The sequence below is a fragment of the Triturus cristatus genome, chromosome 4_2, assembly GCF_964204655.1.
Source record: "Triturus cristatus chromosome 4_2, aTriCri1.1, whole genome shotgun sequence".
Lineage (NCBI taxonomy): Eukaryota > Metazoa > Chordata > Amphibia > Caudata > Salamandridae > Triturus > Triturus cristatus.
Genome location: NC_140586.1, coordinates 728741259 through 728767848, shown reverse-complemented (window position 1 = coordinate 728767848; position 26590 = coordinate 728741259). Strand labels below are relative to the sequence as shown.

At 46.6% G+C, this 26590-nt stretch overlaps 1 protein-coding gene across 1 annotated transcript in view; it reads left to right on the top strand.

Annotated features, from left to right (window-relative positions):
* Positions 1 to 470: 470 nt before the first annotated feature.
* The window catches only part of GPX7 (glutathione peroxidase 7), an 81014-nt gene continuing 54894 nt past the window's right edge, over positions 471 to 26590 (top strand). Inside the window, exon 1 of the mRNA XM_085602612.1 lies at positions 471 to 712. Coding sequence (XP_085458738.1) covers positions 509 to 712 — 204 coding nt within the window. The 5' untranslated portion in view covers positions 471 to 508. The remainder of the gene's footprint in view (positions 713 to 26590) is intronic.

Sequence of the window (26590 nt, the reverse complement as noted above, 5' to 3'; positions counted from 1 at the left end):
GGAGGGCAGAGCTGGACAGAGCGGGGAGGCTGAAAAGATAAGCCATGCCTAGTACCCCCTGGGCTAGTACGCCGAGCGAGTTGGCTGGGACGGGAGGCTAGGCTGGCCGGTGTGGCAGACTGGCTCGACCGGCCGACTGAGGGCTAGACGGGTAGATCCGAGAAAAAAAGTGTAATGTGTGTGTGCTTTAACAGCTTACATTGGTATGAGTTGCGCTAAAGAACTAATTAATTGCATCTGAGAGAGAATTGCAAGGTGGTAGTGAGGGAATCCATGTCGGTGGTCATTGGGGGGCGCCAAAAAACATTGAAGAAACTAAAAAAGGTTATTGGTAGGCGTGAAATTTGGAGAGAAGCGTGATCTGCGACCGATTATGGCAAGGTACGGCTCGATACAACATGAGCTCCGTCTGTCTAGCTGGCAGCGAGCGGTTTGCGACGGGCCGTCGTGCTTTACGGCAAAGTGGTTGAATGTGCAAGCGGTCTATGTTAGCTCAGCTGCCAGTGGGATGCAGGAGCCCGAGAGCAAGGGACACGCAGGCAGCATCTCACGCAGGCAGAGGTTCGGGGTCCTCGTCACCATGCTCACGGTCACCCTCGCGCTGCTGCTCCTGGCGCTCTCCCTGTCCCAACAGAAGGACAAGGACTTTTACACTTTTAAGGTGGTGAACATCAGGGGCAAGCTCGTGTCCCTGGAGAAGTACCGGGGCTCGGTAAGTGCAGCACGGGCTGCGGAAACTACTAACCCCGCGCAGACTGCGCGCTGAGGTGCGGGAACGGAGGAGCAGTGCATGGGTCCTGCATCATCCACGGAGCACTAACCCAGCTCGGCGCCTTCCCTGTGCCCAGACTCCGCCGAAAGACGCAGCCCCGCGGGTCCGTGTATACGTGGCAAGAGCCGGCATCGCTCAGCGTAGGAGGGGGTTACTGGGGTCTCGGCCTAAGACCCTACTCATGCCCCTAGGTAGGGGCACAGCGGTAGCGCTGTCTCACTCTAGTGTTTCTCTCTAAAGCGCTGTACACGTATTTATTTACACGCCCGTCTACAGTCAGTTCAACACTGCATTTAAACGTTACAGCAGGTACATCAAATGTTACACTTTTTAAAACCGTGAGGCGCATTTCTTGTTGACTTGCAGATAGAAACTTATTTGACCGTTGCAAAAAGGGCACAGCATTTGTACAAAGGTCACAGAAAAAAGTTTTTTACGAAAGGTATGGGCAAAATGTGAGTTTGGGTCTACAGTGGAGTGTCCATAACGACGTGTGGTCTGGGAGATGCCTGACTGTATGTTGTCTGAAAAATGTACTATCCATTGTGGTCCTTGTCGCCTATTCAAAATGACCTTTTTCTCACCAATTTCCCATTGTTTTTGCGTGACTGTTGTGTAGGTTAAGGCACGTTAGGTGCCTTCTACTGAGTGGGCAGGAGGAAAACGTAAACGCTGCTCAGTCGTCCAGAGGGGCTGTATACAACATGAGAGTACACAAGGCATACTGTACAAAACTACCTACTGAACCTCATAACTTCATTCACACCATTCAGTGACTTTAGACTCTTAGTACCAGGGGGTCTATAGTAATCACTATCAACGTTGCATTGAATGTATAGACAATATAATGCCCAGAACACCACTGGTTAAAATTGTTTTTTCTTTTTTATTATGGGAGAAAATGCGGATGGGGTATGGTGAGGGAGGGCAAATATATTACTTTATTCATTCTGTGGACTTTTCTTAGTGTTATTTTCGAAGTATAGTTTTACACTCATCTTGCGTATAGTAACTTTAGTCACTGTGTATAGTAATTTTACCTGTAGTGTATTTACAACAGTAGTGTTTGCGTATTTTCCTCACTTATTTTTTCTCAATTAGCCACAAATAATAACCTTCTTTAAAAAGAGGAGAGCGTCGCTGGCCTAGTAAACGAGTATTGTGTTGCTGCACTAGCGGCATGGTCATGTGAACCAGGGTCTGTCATTGCAGAACTCGGGCAGCACAGTGAGAGCAGTGGAATTCATTGCATTTTACATAAATCTCAGAAAATTATGGAAGTGTGCGAAAAACAGTTTAACAAAAGATTGAGCCCCTTTGACAGGTAAGCATCTAATTATGCTTTTGGGCCAGCATACCTTGTTTCGAGTCATTATCTCCAGCAATCGAACAACGTAAGTGGCCAATGATGATAGCTTTAATGTACTTTTTAGGTATTTTATATAGGAATAGGTTTTCCTCTTGGAAGATCTACCTTTTTTTTAGCAGTTTTATAGATGTTTTTATTTCTTAAGCTAGTTCTATCTGGGGTGACCAAGTCTCAGGTAACTTAGACCCAAGGGTTTTTGTTGTGTTTGTGACCTAGTCTGCATCTGACTGCTGGTGGTGCACGTTGAGACACTACCTCTAGCGCCTTTTAAATGCTGCACAAACTTTTCTCATTCAGAGAAAAAGACGGCACTTGATGACTTAAGAAGATCAACTCTTTATTGCATTGGGTACCTCCGGACAGGAACGCGTTTCGGCTGTCAAGCAACTTTTGTCAATCTAAAGAGGAGCTCTTTTGTAAGGATATATATACTCTCCACGTGATACAAATGAGATAAACAGAGACAAAATACTAGAAAATTCTCGTTTTCAGCAGATATTGTTAACTGCATCACCAAAATTGTCATGAGTACTATAACATTAATCTAATACGTGCAGTATCATTAGTAATCTACACACTGTTGAGTCACATAATGTTTAACCTAAATGGGCCCACATTGGTTGATAAAACACCTGCGCCTAAAACTCATCCGTTAAAATAAATGTGATCTGCGCAGATTACACATGAATGCGTTACTTCATATAGTCCTCGATAACTTATTATCAAATACAGCTCCAGTGGGCTGGCTGTTATTGCATTGAAATCTAACACAACCACGAGAATAATTCATACTTCAGATTTGTTCCCCTTCCTGCAGTGATGCAGGCAGATAAATAGATCTGAATATTATTATTATTATTCTAATAATAATAACTTTTGCCCTAAGGTACCTATAACTCTCGCCGCTGCCATGCACTGCTAATTACTCCACATACTACATCACTTACGAGATCTTCTATCACATGATTGATAACATCACTGCTGTAAAATTATTAAAACTGTGCATGGCGGGGCCCGAGATATAGTTATCTTATGGCACAAGTTATAGTTACTTGAGATAACTATAACTGCTGAATTTCTATGGTTTTGTGGGTTTAAAATCTGAACTTAACTAGAATGTCCCGGTATCCTTTGTTTTTTTAGTGACTATATATATATTTATAAATATGTATAACATATAGGGGATTTCAGCCAGCTTTCTACATTCATTGGTCTGTTTGTGTGTTATTCATTATTCTGTTATGTCCGCCACAGCGTGGGTCACAGGGCCAACTCACTTCAGCCATTGGCCTACCTGTAAGTGAGTGACACATTTTGTTCTTGCACAATGTGCACGTTCACACAAAAAGTAGTCCCCTTATAAAGTTTTACAAAAAATATTCACAAACATCAGAAAATCTAAATTTGTCAGCTAAAGACCGGCCTACTGGCTTTACCAAGGCATGTTTCATACAGTGGTCTCTACACACTAATGGCTTTATTCTTAAAACAATTTAAGCATGTGGTTTTCAACTTACACCAGCAAATGACATGGTTTCCGAGCATAAGGCGTTCAGAAAAAGAGAATTGGCACTCTCAATTTTTCCTGCATGGCATTACTCCACTGATGGTGTGACCAGCTTGGCGAAATCCTACTGAGGGGTGGAGAGTGGGCGCTTCAGATCAGGGAGGATGCAACACACTCTCTCTGTGTGTTCACAAACATTTGTCTGCCTCTTCCAGTCCTTGAAACGACTGGACGATTACTCCTGTGAATAGCAGGAGGGAAGCCCTTTCGAGGGTCGGACTGACGATAATACTCCCACAATTTGTAAGGAATATGGGAAGAGGGGTTTCCAAGCAATTGCACAAATCTAGGGGCACGTACCACGGTGCAGTTACGCACTATGTATAATTGTACAATTGCGTAAATTCCTTCGCTCATCTGGAGGTAGAAATTCACACAAAAATTCTCAGAGTACTCCTCGAAACTTGCCACTGCGGCAGGTTTCAAGGAGTACACGTGGAAATCTTTGAGAATTCCTGAAATTTGGAAATGTGCCCTCACATGAGGTAGTAATCCTGTGGGTGCAGGCATCCTTATTTCTTTGTGACTTGGGCCTGGTCCCCGGAAGTGCGTGTGATGCTCGTGGTGGGAGCCTGGTGGTGAAGACGTCTAGCTGCACCTTATCCTCACAGCATTTAAATGCCGCCCACCAGAGTCTGTCGGAGCTGCTCAGGCTAGAAAGCAGGGGGGGAGGTAAGACGGCATTCCGGCCGTGGCCTCTGCCGAGACCAGTGTGCCGTTTGTGAGCACGGCACGGGTTCTCTGTCCTTTAATTTCTTTTGGCAAAGTGTCAGTTTGACTGCTTTGTGAAAACCATATGTGTAGAGATCTATACATTGTAGGAAGAAGTTCACAGTGAGCTTGACGCATGCTACCATGAATGCTTCCTGTAATGTCAGAACTGGGGCTGAAGTAGGCCTTTCAGGAGAAAAGAAAGAAACGGCTTTTTGAGCGTAGATCTTGCATTTTGTAAAAAGTATACCATTCAGCTATTTCACAAATACTTTATCAGACAGGTGTAGGCTAAAATACCTTATCAGGAGCCTTGCTAAGGTATGCACGCAGTCCAAAAGGTATGTATATATAGGCCCCCTGCATTTAATAGTTTTTACAATAAATTTACAAAGATTTGCTGTCCGGTGCCCCATGCGTTGTGGCTTCCCGTTTGGAGTCGGCCAGTGTAAATATGAAACATTATACACGCAGGGAGCCTTGCACAAGACGGGACACTCACTCCTGAGGAATGAAACACGATTCCATGTCTGGACAGCATGGCATGGCCTGCCCCCAAAGCAGGTTAGAACATGTTTACCAGACGCGTGGCTACCCTGAAGCATGGAGCGGGGCTGGAAGGAAAAGATTCCGGCGGAACGCCCTGCTTGCAGCAAGGTAAACCTGAAGAAGAGATACCCGACTCTAAAATCATTTCTAAGTTTTCTGGCTGGAAGAGCTGTGATGTTACCAGGTACACGTTTGATTTGAAATGTATGCAGCTGTTCCAATATGTGGCTATGCTTTATTTGCCCATAGTACAACCATAACATACTGGGTATTGTAAGCCTGTAGACCTACAGGCTTTGTTACCCCCAAATACTTTAACTGTTGCCACCGACAGCGCCATCTTTGTTCCACTCCACGCTTGGCCCCGTCCAGTTGCATCATGTATTTCCAGCTATTCTGATGCCGTTCGATGTCGCTACCTAAGAACAGTAGTGTCTGTTCATCCTAACAATCTTTTCTGAAACTTGGAAACTACACCCCAGACGTCATTGGAGCCGTACAGCACCATATCGGTACTCTGTCGCCAGTTTCCTTTTTTCCACAACTTCGTTGCAAATCCGGAGCTTCGCTGCCCTTAGGGAAACATCACACACATTTTTTTGTATTCCGTACAAAATTATAAGTTCAGTGCCATAATGTCACCTTCCAAACGGCCAGGCTTAAACCCATGCAGGGGCTGTGATTGGCAAATGTCCATCATGGACCTGCATAACATCTGCCTCTGGTGCCAGGTGTTGGACTATGACGACACAAAGTCCTGTGAATCCTGCAGGAGCTTGCACCCCGATCCCATAAAGGAAAGCCAAACAACTCATGGCGCAGGCTTGAGGCGATCATTGATCCAAGCCAAAGTCAAAACCCAGGACGCTGCTCCTTCGACCCTATTACTGATTCCTGATCCTCGGATACCTCACCCAGGCCACACCCCAGTCAGCAATACCCAGAATTTCCGCCCCCTGGAACGGACCATGCCTTATTCTTAAACGCCTTGTTTGATATATTTTGCAGGGTCATGGTCCCCTCTGGAGCGCCTTCGGACCCCCTTGGTCCTATGGCTTTCGCTTTTGGTGCGACACTAGCGGCCTTAACCCCTGCTCCATTTGCCCTATTTGTCCTGGTGCCTCTCATAACTCTGGCTCTGATGCTGGTAGCGGTGCCACAATTGAAGTCGCCCCCATTCTCTATCCCTAGTGCTCGTCCCCATTGGAACTGTTCAACCTTCACTGCCACTATCGACGGTGCTGTATCCGATGCCACTCAAACAGACTTTGGCTCCAAATCCTTTGCTCTTTATGGAAGTTCCATCTCCGACTGCTAGGCCGAGAAGAGAGATTATTTTGGAGTGGAGCAGATTGGAGTGGGACAAACTGTTTTAGATCGGAGTAGGGCAGATTGTTTTGGATTGGAGTGGGGCAGATTGTTTTAGGGTCGAGTGGGGCAGATTGCTTTTAATTGAAATGGGGCAGATTGTTGGAGTGAGGTGTACTGGAGTGGTGCAGATTTGAGTGAGGCAGATTGTTTTGGATTGCAGAGGGACGGATTGGAGTGTAGAAGATTGTTTTGGAGTGGGGAAGATTGTTTATGATTAGAGTGGGGCAGATTGAAGTATGGAAGATTGGAGTGGGGCAGATTGTTTTGGACTGGAGTGGGGCAGATTGTTTTGAACCGGAGTGGGGCAGATTGTTTTGGACCAGAGTGGGGCAGATTGTTTTGAACCGGAGTGGGGCAGATTGTTTTGGACCAGAGTGGGGCAGATAGTTTTGGACCAGAGTGGGGCAGATTGTTTCGGACCAGAGTGGGGCAGATTGTTTTGGACCAGAGTGGGGCAGATTGTTTTGGATTGGAGTGGGGCAGATTGGAATCGATTTGATTTGTGTGAGCGGTTTGGATTGGAGTGGATTGGATAGGTCTGTGATGGATTCGATTGAGTGGGGCGGATTGGTGTGGGGTGAGATATGGTGGACTAGAGTTGGGTGGATTGGGGTGTACTACACAATTATGTGTTAAATCAGTATTTCAGAAATTGTGCATAAACCCATTGCTGACCCATTTGTTTGCTTGCATGTCACTCATATTTAAAGCCTCATAATTTGTCAAGGCAGGCCTAACATCATTGCTGATCCTCTCTTTGGAGCAGGGACAAAGCACTGATTGATTCAACGTAATCAGTGCCCGTCTGCTGCCCCTGACTGATTGAGCTACTGTTTTGTTCTGGTTAATTTTTAGTACCCTGCAAACAGTAGGTGTGTGACTCGCAAAAATGTCACCAGCAGCACAACTAAACTTTTAAAGATTACGTTTCTGTGGTTAACTTTCTTTTATTTTGCAAAGTCTTCCTTTCTCACTTTGCACTCATGTTTTCTTTTGTTTTTGATCAGTAGGTACTGTTCTCAAAACATGAAGATCTTTTTGTTCTAAATATGTCAGATGACATTGTTTCTTTCTTATGTGCAATTTCCAAAACGCACCACTCCAATCCCAAAAATTCTGCCCCACTCCAATACAAAACAATCTGTCCCACTCCAATCATCCCGCTTCAATTTGCCCCATTAAATTCCAAAACAATCTGCCGCACTCCATTCTCCCCACTCCAATTCAAAACTATATGACCTTCTCTAATCCACCCCACTCCAATCCAAAACAATCTGCGGAATCCACTCTAACCCACTCCAATCTAAATCAGTCCAAAACAATCTGCCCCACTCCAATCCGTAACAATCTGCCATACTCAAATCCAATCCACCTACTTCATCCCAACTCTAATCCACCACAATCCACCCCACTCCAATCCAGTCCACTACACATCAATCCACTCCACCCCAATCTAATCTTCACCACTCCAATCCACCTCACCCCAATCCACTTCACTCCCTCCCCAATCCAATCCAACCCACTCCAATCCAGAACAATCTGCCCCACTCTAATCTGCGCCACACCAATCAGTCACACTCCAATCCAAAACAATCGGCCCCACTCCAATGCAGAACAATCTGTCCCACTTCATTCTGCCCCACTCAAATCAAAACAATCTATCTCACTCCAATCTGCCACACTCCAATCCAAAACAGTGTGTCCCACTCCAATCAATCAATCAATCAATCAATTCAGCTTTATTCGATTAAAAGACACATTAATCATAAAAGCATAAGCACAATACATAAAAAAGCATTAAACATGATTACATTAGCAGCTGATTTCTTGACTTAAAAATGAATTTTAAAAATGCTGAAACAGAGGCTACAACATACGGTGAATCTAGCATTTGAAGGGCTAACAGTGCGGGGCGGCACTGTCTAACACCAAAAGTTTTCAAAACTGGAAGGATCCATCTTTTCCTGGGAATAGAGTAAAATTTACACAGTAAAACAACGTGTAGTGTTGATTGGATTGACATATCGTCACACGGACAATTACAGAGTGGATTAGACCAATCATTACAAACAGGAAAACTTAATAATCTGTGGATGAGACCTAAGCGGAAACGGACTAGCAAAAATCTGTTAAAATCTCCAGTAACAGTTGTTATATATGGTTGTATTAAAAGGTGGGTTGTGATCAGCTGATGTGCCTGTACTGAAATCTTCTTCATTTCTAAACATAATCTAGAATCATTTAAGTGGTCTAGGCACATTTTTTTTAGGTCCTTTCTCGTAACCAGAGTCAAAGAGGTGGGATCATCATAATATTCACTGTGATCCAATTTACAGAAAAATGATTTAACATAAATTAACCATCTTATCCTTGACACACCTTCCAGTTTTAAGACATCCCTAATGATGTTACGATTCAAGTCCAGGTTATCAGAGGTCCAAATCCTATGCCATTCAAGTATGGGTTGTATTTTGATTATGTCCTCTAGATAACCAATACCCAATTCAGTGTGGCAATTATATGTAGATGTGGAATCTGGGACTGCCAGTAGAAACCGAAGAAATTTATTTTCTACCGTCTGTAAGGAGGAAACATCAACAGTCCCCCACACGCCAGCGCCATAGGAGGCAACAGAAACACATTTAGCGTTATAAATTTTCAACAATTCAGACGGGGGCCTCCTTCCCAGTTTCTTGCTAAAATTATGAAGGGCAGTCACAGTTCTTGCAAACAAGGCCCTCCTAGCTTTTACAGCAGGTTGCCAGCTTAGTTTATTGTCAAATAAAATGCCCAGATATGTAAAAGTATTGGTGTATTCTATTGGCTTGTCGTAAACATACATGGTCTTTGGACCCCTGCTACCACCACTGCCACTGGTCATAGCAAAGGTTTTGGACACGTTGATGGTAAGCCCCAAATTGGACATAAATGTCTCAAATGAAGAAATAACACGTTGCAGGGCAAGGGGGGTACGAGCCATTAGCACGGCATCATCTGCGTATAATAGGGCTGGGATAGTTCTCGATTCAATTTGGGGAAGGTCATTACAATTTTGAGCTAAATATTTTTCAAGGCCATTGATATATAGATTAAAGAGGAAAGGAGCGAGAACACAACCCTGTCTCACTCCTTTTCCTATCTTAAAATCCTCTGTACATTGACCCTCCAGCCCATATCGTACCCTAGCCTTGGCCCCTGCATAAAGTTGTCTCAGAAAGGTAATTAAAACAGGATCAACATCAAGCTCTTCTAAAATTTCCCATAACTTTGCGTGTACAACGCAATCGAAGGCTGATGATAAATCAACAAAGGTTAAATATAAATTACCCCTTTTGGCCACCGTGTATTTGTTCATTAAAAGATTTAAATTGATGCTCTGGTCCACGGTCCCCATGCCCTTTCGAAAACCGTATTGAATACAACATAAGATACTCCGATCCTCAGCCCAGTCTTGTAGCTTATTTAAAATGACTCTACCAGCAATTTTCATAGACGAGTCAAGCAAAGAGATAGGACGGTAACACGCTGGATTATCTCTATCTCCTTTCTTAAAAATAGGGACTAAAACGGAGACTAACCAAGTTGGAGGAAGACTATTTACCACAATTGCATTAAAAAGTGAAGTTAAAAGTGGTCCCCATAATTCAAGATTGGATTTAAAAAGATCTGCAGGGACACCATCCGGACCTGGTGCCTTGCCCCATTGGCTGGTCATAATGGCATCGTTTACTTCCCATAGCTCAAAGACCAGAGTCTTATCACATGGAGATCCCTGATGAGGCGGGTCAACTTCTTGGGGCCCAGATAGAACGAGTGCATCAGTAGGGCAGTCATAAAGATGTGAATAATGAGCAACCCAGGCGTTTTCAGGAATTGCGACCTCTATGTTGGCTCTGTCCGAGCTAGTTAAAAAAGGAGCATTAACGGCTTTCCAGAAAGCTGCTGAGTCTTTGGATGCGGCTGCCTCCTTCAAAGCCAGCCACATCGACTTTTTTAGCTCTTGTTTCCTGTTTTTCAGGGCAGATTTGTACTCCCTTCTGACATTGGCGATATTACAGGCATTTTTAGTTTTAGCGTGAAGGGCCAACTTCAGGTTTGAGTGAGCCAGGGTGCATGAATGATCGAACCAACCATGCTTCACTGGTTTACTTTTATTAGTTTCAATGAAGAGGGCCTTTTTAATGCTTGCAGCGATTATTGTAAAATTCTTAACAATCTCGCTTGGTTCGCCATCTTCATTTAAGCAATACATAAGATTACTAAAGCAGTCAGAGATTACTTTCTTCAAAAGATCTTCATGGTTTACACGTTCCCAGCTTAATGCATACCCATTTTGCCTATTAAGTTTGATGTTATTAATGTTGTCAATATTCCTGTCACTCACTTTTACAACTTGACATAGTATTATCAAGCTTAGGCTTATTGGAAAGTGATCGCTTAAAGCCACATCATGTGTATTAAATGACTTTACTCTAGTAAAATGCCTGTTAAACATCAGTATAAAATCAATTGTAGACGAGACACCACGGCCGTTAAAAGTTGGGGAGAAATCTATCGAGGGGGATGCTAACTTATTACAAAAACCCATATCATATGTTAATAAAATGTCATTGAATAAGTCCCCTTGGACCGTGTGCGCAAAATGTGGGAGGCAATCTTCATCATTGAAATCATATGTTAGTCCGCAGATCCCTTTACCTATATGTTTACATAAGGGACAGTTAAAGTCACCTCCCCACAAAATAAACACATCCTTTATCATTGGATCATTGTATCTCTCCAAGACATCTAATAAGGATTTCAGAGTACAAGAAAAGAGGTGTTGTGGGATGTTGTTATAAAAATTAACGATAACCACATTCATAGATAAATCACATTTTAAATCAATAACTTGATAGTAAGGGTTATCCAAGAAGCTGCATTTATCATAGGTCACAAGGTTTGAAATATAAGTACAAAGACCACCCTTTGCTCTACCACTGGGGGACGGGACCGCTGAGGTAAAAAAGGTACGGTAACCGGCCAAATGGGCAGGTTCTAATAGCCAGGTTTCCTGTAGACAAAGAATATCGAAGGACCCCATGAAGTCCAACCACAAATCGTTATGTATCTTTGATTTTAGTCCGGCGACATTCCAGTATACAAATCGAATTCCTTCATGATCCATTTCAGATTTGTTCCCCCCGTCCCCATTGCCCAGCATTGATGGCGATGGTGATGAGTGTGTGGAAATATAAGGATCTATAGTGGGTCCCACTCCCAAGATCATATTATTGTCCTTAGGTGAGGTTATAATGGTCGGGAGATCAGGGCTAAATCTGTCTATGCCACCAGAGGGAGGTGGGCTAGTACAAGCCTTATAAGTACTCGTCACCCTAAAGCCATAGAACGCCTCATTAAACATAGAATTGAGTACAAATTGAGTCTCGATGGGTGGACCTTCCCCCGTATCTTCAGCCAAATTACCAACTGAGCTTAAGCGTCAGTCTATCTCTTCTAGGGAAGATAGGTGCTCGAAGCGATTATATGTCTGAATGGGGTATTTATAACCATAATTAATAATTGGAGTACCTAAATGCTGGGTACTGGGCTTATAGAAGAAACCTAAAGGGACCACGCCAATATTGCCGCAGGCCAAGGCGTGTTGATCCATACTACGCAATATCCAACGTGCAAATTGGGGGGTCTTAAAGTTCAACACCACACAATCTCCCGGAAAAGCTTTAGGATCTCTTCCCAGCCAACTCACCCTTCTTACCATCTTAAACTCCTTGAACAACCTGTCAGTATGTCCCACCCTAGATCCCAACCATGCTAAGGACTTGTTTCTCAACACCTGCCAAGGTTCAAGTACGTCATCACTTACTTTTGGAACGTTAGTTAAGATAATTGTATAAGGCGTTGCGGCAGGTGGTAGATCTAAAACAGTGGCTGAAAGGGCCTGATCTAGGTTAACAGGTAACATGGGATTATGTTGGCTATTATTTTCAACGTGACAATCAGCCACAGTTTGCCTGGAGTGTGATTGATTTTTAGTAGCACCTTGAGAGGAATGTGCGTTATTATCAGGTTGACTTAGGCTCGACTGTGTGCTCCCTAGATTAAAAGGGGGCTTGCCCTGGACCTTGTTCATCCTGTGATTCGATACACTAGGGATAGGTGATGGCGCGTCAATTGTTGGCATGGGTTTTGGATATTTGGATATTATTTCTTCGATTGCGCCTAACCTTACAGTAATATTGCTGATAGAATCTCTCAAAAACGAGTCTAGTGCATCAATCTTTGTTTGTATCGCCATTATGTTAGGATGAGGTATGACGTTAGTGGGAGTAGATACAGCGCCACGAGGCGCTCTTTTCGATTTGGGGGGGGGTTTATGGGTTCCCTTGTTGCTGTGTTTCCCCTTGGTCTTAGGAGTTAGTCCGGCCGCTACCTCTAAGGTAGACAGTGGGTTTTTTGATCGTTTAGTGGGTGGCTGGAGCTCAATATCCTGGTCGGAAAAAGAAATATGATCAGAAATGTCTACCGCACACCCATTCTCAGCAACAATGGACTCGACTATTACTTGCCCATTATGATTTGGTGGTAAAATCTCTGTGCAAGTTGTCGCAGCCGCGCTGTCGCGAGTAATTGCTTCTTCAACTGAAACAATTTGCTCCTCCAGGGCACCCATAGCACCCGTGAGATAATTTAAAATAGATACACAGGGTCCCTCCCCAGGTTTTGTCTGCTTCTTAGATTGAGAACTTGCGGCCTTTCTTTTCGCCATTGTAATAAGATACCTAAGGGAGAAGTTGGGAGGACGGTAATATAACAAAACAGTATGCAACTCCACAGCAATCGTTTAGTCATACACCTCCAACAAAAAGTCATGTACTACGAGGTACCAGGTACTTATCTGAAACAATAGTGTTGGAAAAAAGTCAATGGTTCAGGATCAATGGCCCAGCTCAGCCTACTCCTGGCTACGCCCGGGCACGCCCGCGCGCGTCCCGCGTCGCGGGACCGCGTCCGTAGTTTTAACGTCCCTCCAGGGACCGGCGGCAAAGTGCTCAGTGCGTCCACAGCAGGGCCAGGGCTCAGGATAAAGTGCGCAGTGCCAGGTGATCTCGAGCGGTCTCCCGCCGATGCGGGACCGCGTCCGTAGTTTTAACGTCCCTCCAGGGACCGGCGGCAAAGTGCTCAGTGCGTCCACAGCAGGGCCAGGGCTCAGGATAAAGTGCGCAGTGCCAGGTGATCTCGAGCGGTCTCCCGCCGATGCGGGACCGCGTCCGTAGTTTTAACGTCCCTCCAGGGACCGGCGGCAAAGTGCTCAGTGCGTCCACAGCAGGGCCAGGGCTCAGGATAAAGTGCGCAGTGCCAGGTGATCTCGAGCGGTCTCCCGCCGATGCGGGACCGCGTCCGTAGTTTTAACGTCCCTCCAGGGACCGGCGGCAAAGTGCTCAGTGCGTCCACAGCAGGGCCAGGGCTCAGGATAAAGTGCGCAGTGCCAGGTGATCTCGAGCGGTCTCCCGCCGATGCGGGACCGCGTCCGTAGTTTTAACGTCCCTCCAGGGACCGGCGGCAAAGTGCTCAGTGCGTCCACAGCAGGGCCAGGGCTCAGGATAAAGTGCGCAGTGCCAGGTGATCTCGAGCGGTCTCCAATCAACCCCACTCCAATCCAAAACAATCTTCCCCACTCCAATCCACCCTACTCCAATCCAATCCAATCCACTTCACCCCAATCCAATCCACCTCACCCCAATCCAATCCACCCCAAACCAATCCAATCCACCCCACTCCAATCCAATCCAGCCCATCCACTCCACTCTAGTCCAAACCAAACCATCCTAATCCAGCCAAACCCAATCAACACCAACACAATCCAATCCACCCCACCCCACCCCAATCCAATTCAACCCAATCCAATTCACCCCAGTCCCATCCTCTTTATTCTAATCCACCCCAATCCAATCCACCTCACTGCAATCCTATGTACCCCACTGCAGTCCAATCTACTCCACTCAACCCACACCTCTCCCATTCACCCCACTGAAATTCATTTCACTACATTCCACCCCACTCCAGCCAACCACTCTCCAATCCACCCCACTCAATCCGTTTCACCCCAATCCACCCTACCCCATTTCAATCCACCCCAGTCCAAACCACCAAACTCCAATCCACCTCTTCCAGTCTACCCCACTCCATTCCACACCACTCCACCACAGTGCAATCCACCCCACTCTATTTCATCCCACTCTTCCCCAATCCAGTCCCCTCTACCCCAATCCACCCCACCCCTGTTAAATCCACCCCACTCCAATTCAGCCCATCGACTCCACTCTAGTCCAATCCAAACCATCCTAATCCAGCCAAACCCAATCCACACCAAAGCAATCCAATCCACCCCACCCCAATCCAATTCAACCCAATCCAATCCACCCCAGTCCAATCCAATCCTCCTTATTCTAATCCACCCCAATCCAATCCACCTCACTGCAATCCTATGTACCCCACTGCAGTCCAATCTACTCCACTCCAATCCACCCATTCCTCTCCCATTCACCCCACTGAAATTAATTTCACTACATTCCACCTCACTCAGTCCACCCCACTCCAGCCAACCACTCTCCAATCCACCCCACTCAATCCGTTTCACCCTACCTCATTTCAATCCACCCCAATCCAAACCACCAAACTTCAATCCACCTCTTCCAGTCTACCCCACTCCATTCCACACCACTCCACCATAGTGCAATCCACCCCACTCTATTCCACTCCACTTCCCCAATCCAGTCCCCTCTACCCCAATCCACCCCACCCCTGTTCCGTCCACCCCACTCAATCTCATCCATCCAGCCCACCACACCCAAATCCACCCCACTCCAATCCACTCCACCCCACTACAACCCCCTTCAATCCAATCCATTGCAATCCAATCCACTATACTCCAGTCCATTCCACTCAACATCAATCCAGTCCAATGCACCCCACTCCAATCCACCCCCCTCCAATCTGATCTACCCCTCTATTATGGTCCATTCCTCCTCATTCCAATGCTGTCTAATCCACCCCACTCTAATTCACCCCACTCTAACCCACTGTACTCTAATCCAGTCTAACCCACCCCAAAGCAATCCACCGTTCCCAAAACAAACTAATCTACCCCACTCCAATCCACCTCATCCCATTTCAATCTGCCTCAATCCAATCCAGTCCACCCACTCCAATGAACCCCACTCCTCGCAATCCACCCTAAACTACTCCATTCCAATCCACCCGCTACCTCAATCCACTCCAACCCACTCTACGCTACTCCACTCTATGCCATGCCACTCTACGACACTGCACTCTAAGACAACACTGAACCACTGAACTCTACTCCCTTGACTTCCTGAGCGGAGTGTCTTCTCAGCCTGCTCAGGCAAATCCCCGTGCTGCTCTCATATGAGAGCAGCACGGGGATTGGATGGCAGTCTAGTGCTTTCTCAGGAACTGCAGCAGAGGAGCGTGAGGTGGATGGCAGCACCAGGTAAGTGTGCTCCCAGCACATGCTTCCTGTTGACCCCCTCGCCCCCTCCATGCTTCCAGCTGGCCCCCTCTCGACCCCCTTCCCGCGCCCCCTCCACCAACCCCCGGTGTCGTATTGTGTCGGCCGCCACTGTCTTCCACTGCAGCTGAGGTGATATTATCATTCTGATTGACGGATATTAAGTAACATGGGAGTGGTGGATGCTGGAACACAAGATAGTGTGACCAACACCTCATGGAAGAGCAGTGCGCACATGCAAGCTGCACTGCAGAGTCTTGGCACAACAGTGTTGTCCACTATGTGGTGCAGTTTGCACAAGTGAATGGTGAAGTACTTTAGATGTGTAACTTCCTTTGTAGGTCAGACCTAGAAACAGCTTTAGTTTGTTGCCAACCTCACTTAATCAAAAAAATGTCAAAAAGTACATCCCTATATACATAGGCATTATCCCTTTTCATGCATTATTCCTGTCCAGCTGTCATTCACATTTTGCTTATGTCCAGCAGAGCATACCGCGTGAGGTCATAGAACTGCCTACTTCAGCCATGGTATCTGCTACACTGATCTGCTACACTGTAAGGGAGGGCATTTTACCTGCTCAGAAGTACTCTGGTGGGTCAGTACTTCCCTTTGCCAATTATATTTTTCTTTCCTTTCTTTATCCTTTTTTATTTTAAAATAAAGAAAAAATAGTCCTTCTGTTTTGCATTAATTCTAATAAGGGTTTCTATACTTGTTCTAGGTACTCATGCCCCTCCTATGAAAGTGCCCATACTGTTCTATCATACAGTGGTTCATATTTATAAATGTAAAATGTTTATTGCAATCATGCAGCCACCATATTTGTGCACATTGACAGGTTTTCTTTTTTTTCTTTTATTTTGTGTGGCATGTGTTTTTCAATAAATATTACAAAAAAGTAAGCCTCATACGAGCTTGCCAATACCAGAGCTGTTAGTGTTGCCAATGCTTGTTTCATGTATGTTTTTGTTTTCACAGGTATCATTATATGGGATATGAAGCATTAGTGTAGCTGGTTTTTCTTGAAGAATATCATACATTACAGGCCCATCGCGAACTTACCCTTTCTTGCTCAGATAGTCGAAAAAGCCATGAACACCCAACTTGCGGAATTCATCGAGCAATATCATCTGCTCGACGAAACACAATTCGGATTCCGCAAGTTTCATGGAACGGAAACAGCGCTCATTAAAGCGGCGGACGATATCCGATTAATCAGAGACCAAGGTGGCACAGCACTATTGGTGCTTCTAGATTTATCGGCTGCTTTCGACACGGTTGACCATAAGATCTTAGTCAACCGTGTCGAAAAGATGGGCGTGCAAGGCCTAGCAAAAGATCTACTGGCGTCTTTTCTGGCAGAGAGATCCCAGGCAGTTATACTGGGCCAGTTTGAATCTGCTGAGTTATCACTGCCATGTGGGGTACCTCAAGGTTCATCCCTTAGTCCGACACTATTTAATATATACGTGTCGGACCTCGCAAAAACCATCAAAACGCACGGGATGAACCTTACCTCATATGCAGATGATACACAGCTGATACTGGCTGTCAGAAATGATGGGGAAACAGTGGCGGAAAGTTTCAAAACAGGTATGCTGGCCATAGGAAAATGGATGTCAGCAAACTGTCTGAAATTAAATTCCGATAAAAGCGAGGTGGTCACTTTTGGCCATCTCAGCCCTAGCTGGTCCCCAACTTGGTGGCCTTCTTCTTTTGGAGCTGTACCCAAACCAGTCACGAAAGTGAGAAATTTGGGTGTCATCTTTGATGACAATCTAAATTTCATGGCTCATGCCAATCAGACGGCCTCCACTGCCTTCTATAAGTTACGACTGGTCAGGAAGATCCTTTCTTTTCTTCCCAAAAATGTGGGAAAGACATTGGTCAGCGCTTTGGTCCTATCAGCATTGGATTACTGCAATGGCTTGTTCGCTAATGCTCAAGTCAGGATTATCAAGAAAATGCAGACAATCCAAAATGCAGCAGCCAGACTTCTCCTTAACATCCCTAAATTCAAGCCAATAGCTGAGACCTTAAGGAGTCTCCACTGGCTTCCTGTTAGGAATAGAAATAAATTCAAAACATTATGCATCGTTTACAAGTCACTACACCATCAAGCGCCTCAATTCTTGTGCGACCATCTTGTCCCACACATTCCCACTCGAACGTTACGATCAGCAAGACAGAATGACCTGGTAGTGCCACGGACTAGGCTGGTCAACTGGGGAGACAGACGTTTCCTAGTTGTCGCCCCAAGACTATGGAATACACTCCCGCAAACCGTAAGATCCAGCCCAAATCTCATGTCCTTTAGGAAGAAACTGAAGACATGGTTATTTAACCTCTGAAAAATTCATAAGATCATTCAGGAGAGCAACAAAAGTACAGCGCCGAGACGCCTGCGGGCAATTGTTCGCGCTTAATAAATGCTAAAAATAAATAAATAAATACATGAAAAAAGGATTTAAAGCGCAGAAACATTTTCCAAGAATATTACCCCTAAAAAGATAGTATGAGAGGGTTTAAAGCAAATATAGTCATGTGATAGTATATGTAGTGTTCCCTGGCTGTCAAAATGGTTGATGTATTTTCCAGTAATCCCAAGTACTTGCATAGTTATATTATGCCACTAACTTAGCATAAGTGGCTGTTTTGTGGTAAACATACATTGTAGGGTTTATTTTACTTAACCTTGGGCAAATCCTCATACATTATACAGGCTGAGACATCCTATGTGTGTACCCTGTTTGAATAGTGGGAAATGAATGGGAGCATAATTTCATCCTTGCTGAAAGGGAGGCCCCCAGATCTGTGGCTCTCTTGCATGAATCAAGGACACCCAAATCCTGTGGGTGAGAGGGTGGATAGCAGCATCCTATTGGTACAGATCACTCAATCCACCGACCAGCACCAACGACACTCTCAGCACCGCCGAACACATGCATTTCCAGATCCACACAGACCCCAACTCCCCCCTCAGAGGCACCCTCGTCTACAGACCTCCCGGACCCTGACCCCAGTTCAGCGACTCCATCGCCGACTTCATCAGCACGCACGCCCTGACCTCCACCGACTACATCCTCCTCGGAGAACTGAACTTTCACCTTGAGAACAACAATGACAGAAACTCCACCACCCTGATCGATAACCTCACCAACCTGGGACTGAAGCAACTCGTAACAACGCCTACCCACTCCGCCGGCCACACGCTCGACCCCGTCTTCTCCTCAAGCTCCCACGTCTCCTTCAGCCACACCACCGAACTCCCGTGGACCGACCACCGCTGCATCCACTTCACCTTCCAGAAACCCACCACACACCACCGCACCCAACAGATCCCCCGCCGCTGCTGGAGCAAAATCACTGAAGACCAACTACATGGAAACCTTGCTCTCAGCCCACCCGCCAAACTCTACAACACCGACAACGCTGCCCACAACCTCAGATGCTGGATCGACGACTGCGCCAACACCCTCGCTCCGCTGAAGAAACCCTCCTACAGAGACACCAGCAAGAGGGCCAGCTGGTTCACCCCAGAACTCCTAGCCTCCAAGAGAGCCTACCGGAAACTAAAGAAGAAATGGCACAGTGAGCAGACTCCGGACAGCCACACTGTCCACAAGGACGCCACCCGCAACCACCATCACCTCATCAGGACTGCCAAGAGGACCTCCTTCAAAGACCGCCTCGACAACAACACACACAATAGCAAGGAGCTCTTCATCATCGTGAAGGAACTTTCCAACCCCAGCTCCAACACCAACGACATCCCGCCGTCGCAAGCCCTGTGCGACTCCCTCGCCACTTTTTTCCACTGCAAGATAGCAGACATCCACGACAGCTTCAACACCCAGATAGCCCCAACAGACATCAACACAACCGACTCTCCGCACACCATCGACCACAACCCCCTGCTAGCCTGGGCCAACGTGAGCCTCAATGACACCATCAAGACCATGAGCACAATCCACTCCGGCTCCCCGTCAAACCCTTTCCAGCAACACATCTTCAACAAAGGCAGCAGCTCCATCATACCCCATCTGCACAACGTCATCAATCTCTCCCTCGAGACCGCGACCTTCCCAGAGAGCTGGAAACACACCGAGATCAACGCCCTACTCAAAAAACCCAAGGCGGACCCAAGAGACCTCAAGAACCTCCGGCCCATCTCCCTGCTTCCGTTCCCGGCCAAGGTCATCGAGAAGATCGTCAACAGACAGCTAATCCGATACCTTGAAGAAAAGAGAATCCTGGACCCTTCCCAGTCAGGGTTCCGCAGCAACCTCAGCACTGAGACTGCCCTCATCGCCGCCACCGACGACATCAGGACCCTGCTGGACAACGGTGAGACCGCTGCCCTCATCCTCCTGGACCTCTCGCCACCTTCGACACTGTCTGCCACCGCACACTACGCACATGCCTCCACGCTGTAGGGATCTGAGACATGGCTCTGGAATGGACCACCTCCTTCCTCTCTGGCAGAACCCAGAGCGTCCACCTCCCCCCTTTCCGATACGAAGCCTCCGAGATCATTTGCGGCGTACCCCAGGGCTCTACCCTCAGCCCAACACTGTTCAACATCTACATGGCCCCGCTCGCACACGTCGCCCGACAGCCCAACCTCAACATAATCTCCTACGCTGACGACACCCAACTGATCCTCTTCCTCACCAAGGACCCCATCACCGCCAAATCCAACCTTCACGACGGTATGAAGGCCGTCGCCGACTGGATGAAGATCAGCCGACTGAAGCTGAACACGGACAAGACGGAGGTTCTCATCCTCGGCTCCAACCCTTCAGCCTAGGACGACTCCTGGTGGCCGACGGCACTGGGGGCACCCCCGACACCCACCGACCACGCACGCAACCTGGGAATCATCCTCGACTCAACGCTCTCCATGACCAAGCAAATCAACACCGTCTCCTCCTCCTGCTTCAACACACTCCGCATGCTCCGCAAGATCTACAGGTGGATCCTGACAGACACAAGTAGATCAGTCACCCAGGCCCTCATCAGCAGCAGACTCGACTACGGAAACGCCCTCTACATGGGAGCCCAGACCAAGCTCATCAAACATCTGCAACGCATCCAAAACGCCTCTGCACGACTGATCCTCGATGTACCACGCCACAGCCACATCACTCCCTACCGGAGAAACCTGCACTGGCTCCCCGTCAACAAGAGGATATCCTTCAAGCTCCTCATCCACGCACACAAGGCACTCCACAAGACCGGCCCAGCCTACCTTAACAGACGATTTTCCTTCTACATCCCCGACCGCCAGCTCCGCTCCGCCGACCTCGCACTCGCCACCGTCCCTTACATCCGGAGAACAACCACCGGCGGAAGATCCTTCTCCCACCTCGCCGCCAAGACCTGGAACACCCTCCCACTGAGCCTACGACAGACCCAAGACCTGCTGACCTTCCGGAGGCTACTCAAGACCTGGCTGTTTGACCAGTAGCAGCCCCCCAGCTCCCAGCGCCTTGAGACCCCCGCGGGTATGTAGTGTGCTCTACAAATGATTGATTGATTGATTGAATCCACTTCACTCAAATCCACCCCACTACAATCTAATCTACTCCAATCCATCCACCTCATTCACCCCACTGCAATCGACCACACTCCATTCCACCTCACTTCATTCCACCCCACTCCAGGTAACCCTGATTGGTCAGATCCATTGAGCTAATTCTGAGGGTAGGCACTCCTACTACTGTGTGAAGGCGGAAACGTATGGTTATATTTAGGTAAGCAGCTACACAGCTGATGGAATTTCTGTTTTGAAGGTATGGAAGCTGTTTCTGTTTTTCCTTGTATTTTATTGAATGAGGTTCATTAATCTGTTTTCATCAGTAGTTGCCCACCCTTAACTTACTCAGCATGATCCTCTTCATACTCTCCTGGCCCTATTCTTTATTGTTTGCATTACATTTGTTTTATCGTTTGTTTTAATAGGATACCTCCTGCCCTCCTTCAGCCGCTTGTCTAGTCGCCCCCATTAGTGTTGCACTTGACAGTCTAATCATTCCCGTCCCTCCCACCCCCATACTCTCCTTCCCTGCCTTCTGTTGCTCTTATGTGTGTGTTTCTTATTCATTGGCTTCCCTTCCTCTTTTTGTGTTTTCTTCCTTCCTCTGGAGTATATCCTCTTTACGATCCTTTCGTTTAGCTAACTTATATCCTTCCACTGCTCACATTTATGGAAATACTTTTATTTTTTTCATTCAACATTCCATCAGATTGCATGTGTTTTCTAGCTCTCTCCCTCGTGTGCTGCTTACTCCCTCAAGTATTTGCTCCAGTGCTGTGTTGCTTTCCACCCCTCCATTCTTGTCCGTTAAAGCACAGCAAAAGAGATATTTTTGTTGGAGTATGGCTGAAGAGCAGACTTTAATGATTGTTTTTGATTTAATCCTGCATGCCACATACTGCACGAAAGCACACGCTTTTGCGCACACAGGCTTTCATGGCGCTGGGAGAAGGGCCATCTGTTGCAGGTAGAAGGTGCATTTAGGATGACACTTCTCCCGGAGCCGGAGGCCCATACATCTGTTCCCTGGCTACTACAAAGGACCCAAATGGCTAAATCGTGTAGAAAGTAAATTAGGCCTTGGCAAGAATTTCCCTTTGTATTCTGACACTTCACTATTCTTTTTTTAGGTCTTGTAGACCTAGCGTTGGAGCGCGCATGCGCTCCTTGCTTCTGCGAGGGGCTTTTTGTAATCAATACGCTTTTGGAAGGGGACTTGAAGCCCCGCACATCTTTTTCATTGGGCAGCGTCATCTTCCATGCGAAACGCTGGCTTCTGATTGTAAAGGAGGCTTCTTAGTCCCTCCTTGTTACCGTCCTGTCCACTTTTGGCCCCACCCACCCAGACGGGATCTTTTACCTGCGACGTTATACTATGTCCTTTAATTAGCCGGGAAGCTCTTTTTTTCCTATTCGGCCGTGAAGCCCTACCGATAGTTGAAGCACTTTTTTCTCCCATTTGGCCGCGAAGCCCTTCCGTTAGTCCCCCCTGCTCCCCGATTGCCCCCGCCTGCCTATGCCAGGCCGAGGCGATGTCCTTTTAAATGGCTTCCTCGGGCCGCAAAGCCCTTCCGATAGCCCCCCCCCCCCCCCTGCTCCCCGATTGCCCCCATTGCCTATGCCAGGCCGAGGCCTGGACGGGGCTCACTTCACCCCAGCTCCAAATGAAGACATTCTTAAACAGTATCCCGTGGCAACTGCGCGACTGTCAGCCCGTCCTGTTGTATGAGGTCGTGTGTGGCAAGGAAGTGGTGTATTTCATTTTTAATGCCCAGATTCTTAGTCTGAAGGTGCAGAACTTTCTAGCCACATATATAAGCGGTCTTTCCTCTTCCTTTTTTAAATTATTTTTTAAAAACATTTTTATTGGCATTTGTAGTTTACAGAAACATGGTGCATTATGATACATTTGGTTTGCTAGCATTATACATTGTTTATCATACAATAGATGGACATGTATCCTGCCATTATTAAGGTCTAGCATTAAATGATTTCTAGATAGAACTGGGATGCGAAACTGGGGGAACGTTCATGGGATCCTGGGAACAGATGTTAAATGGGGTATCAGGGCGACGGTCTTTCCTCTTCCTTTACACGTTTCTTTTAACACTCGTGACTCGAGGTTTCTGTATATTTTCCTCGTTTTTATAGCTATCAGTGCAAGTAATCAGAGCTGACCACAAGATTAAAAAAACAAGCATTGGCATAGCCAATAGGTCTCGCCTTTGGGACCTTATAAGTGTTTTGCCATGCAACAGTTGTTGTTGCACCAAGGATATTGTGCTGCATAACTAAATAATTATAAGGTCCCAAAAGTGAGACCTATTGGCTATGCCAATGCTTGTTCTGGTTCATGAACGTTTGAAACGAAGGACTGCCCACGGAATGGCGACACTTGCAAAAAACTCTGCTAGCTATGGCCGAAAAAACACGGTCCCCACCACAAAGCACACTTTTTCTGCATATTCTGTAATTAAGTGCCCCCACGTGTGTTAGAACAACATCGCATCTGTGTAGATCCTGTTCACGCTCGCACACACAACCTTTCTTTAATTGGGTTCATGACATCACCTCGAGGACGGACTTGTGGTGATAAATTAATGCCAAATTGCTGGTTTATTGAATTAAAAAAGCTTGTGAAAAGGTGCCCCACAGTTGCAGAATTCTGCCCCCAACTATGGTCTCTTGGGTGTCTCTACTTAATTTGAAGAGCAAACCTGAAATCTCAAGAGTGTGGATAGAGATGTCACTATGGGTCACTTGCACTGACCCAGCAATGTGTATGCTGTGACATTCCAACCTTCTTTTGTGGCACTCCTGTCCATGTTTGTGTTCTCTACAATTCAAGAACTGCTGCTCAGTACACCACTAACAGCAGTGAAAAATCACTGGCACGTCAAGTTCCAAAGGAGCAGAAAGTAGAGACAGGAAGAAATACAATGGAAAGAGACAATGGGAAATGAAAGAATGAGTGCAGCAATGAATGACAGAAAAATAAAATAAAGTATATGAAATTAGTGTAGGAATCGCCCGAGTTTTAAAAAGGCAGCAAATAAAAAGAGAAAGGGCAAAACAGTATGAATTAAAGGACATTTAAAGATAAATAAACCAAGGTTGAGAGATGGAAAAAGATGATGGTGAAGGAAAAACAAAGGGAACAGAGCAGAAAATAATGGCAAAATGATAAGAGCAAAAGGAGATAAAAATTACGTACAATAAAAAGACATGAAATTAGAGATTACAGCCATAAGGTATCTACGTATAAAAGAGAGGAAAGGGAAACGAATAAACATAGCAAGTGGAAAAATAGTATAAATCAATGTTGCAGGTTAAAATGTGAGTGGGATACCACACGTAAGTTTGATGAAAATATTCAAGGCTGGACAGATAGTTCACCGGAGGTTATATATAGACTATAGATTTGTACATCTCTTGAGAATTACACATTCTAATATTGCCAGAGTGTTCAAGTGGAGTACTTACGACAGGAATTTGTGTGCAACTCTAGGATGCAAGGCCGTAGGGCCTGCAAGTCACAGGTTTTAATACCATCCATACAGACTGCTCAGTGGGGTAATAACCCTATGGAAGCGATGTTTGTGCAACTTTGGACCGCAGGGCTGTAGCCTAAAAATCACCGGTTCTAATACCAACCAGAGTGCTCCGTGGGGCAACGTACTTAGGACTGAGATTTGTGAATAACTCTGGGCCCAATCACAGTAATATCGCAATGAAAGAGATCAAACTCTGCCCAGCCTACGCCTCGCCCCTGCTCCATATCCTGCTTACAGAGGGATGTCCTTTCAATCTTGTCGACCATGCCCAACGCCTGAAGTCTGACTTGACTCCACTACAACCCGCGGCAGAGAACCGCAAAACCTGTCACTACTCTTCATTCACGGTTGTTGATTAAACATGCTGACACATTCAAGCATGTGCCAGCGCTGCTGCTCGTGGCTTTATGGTCACCAAAAAAGGCGCACATCTGAATGCAGATTTGTGTTATTCTGCCTAGTCCATAAACATTTGTTTACTGTACCCAAAAATGTAGCTCTGAAGGCCTGGCGGGCCGGGCTCCAGTGTATACAGAGGTGTAATCCCCAAAGCAACCGAAGTGTCACTCCTACTGCAGACCTAAAGCTACGGCAGCAAACACCATCAAACAGACGCCCTTAAACACCAGTACAGACCTCGGCCTGTGACACTTGCAGCACTGCACTGCAGCCGCGCTATTAGTTCAGTTAAAATGCACGGCAAGAGTCTGTCACTCAGACGCTGCGGGGCATGGGTCGCGGAAATCGATCCTCCGCTTCGGCTTTAAGGGGCTGAACTCAACTTTTACAGACTGCAATGAATGTACTAGAGCGCTAGCTGAAACTACAGGGCGAGGCGCTGCAAAAGTAAATTTAATTAGAAAAGCCAAGGAGATTAGCACAATGATTTGACACTTACTCTGTGTCACAATTGCCATGATGGTACCGTGCGGGGCCAGCCACGATGACCCGGGGCATACACTTCCACTTGCACAAGGACGTTGAGTGGCTGGCACAGTGCGGAATCACGCACAGCTTCCAAATCAAGCATTAAACAAGCATTGGCCGCACGCGCTTAAAGTAAAATAAAAAATGAAAAACAAGACAAGCCCGGCGGAGCGTGGGCGCGAGCGCTTGGGGGTGGGGGAGCGGACCCTTTGAAGTGCTCAAAGGAGCCAAAGCTATAGAGAAGGGAGGGGGGAGTGGGAGCAGCTGTGCACGTGCATGTGATCGTGCACTCAAGGTTTAGGCCAGCCAAAACTGTGGGTAGCACTTTGAAAATCCCACATATAAAATGTCTCTTCGAGCCTTTGGCTCAGCGAGACCTAAAAACGGACCCTTTCAGCACTTTTCAGGGACCCTGGCTAAAGGGACTGTAGGAACGCTGCTCAGGGCTCAGCTGCTTCTGTCTGTTCTTCTCGCGATAAGGTCAAGTTACGCCTCTTGAAAGTGCCGACAGTTTGGTAGTTTTCCGAAGTTAATGCAAAGCAGAGGAATAACATATTTTCGGTTGGTGCCCGTCAGCCGCCGAGGAGTAGTCTGCTCTCACAGTAGCAGGGGAGCCCCCACCATCAGCCGGAGCAAAGGGGCACTCTACGAGTGTTAGGTAAGCGGCGTCATGTTTATCAGTTGCATAAATACATA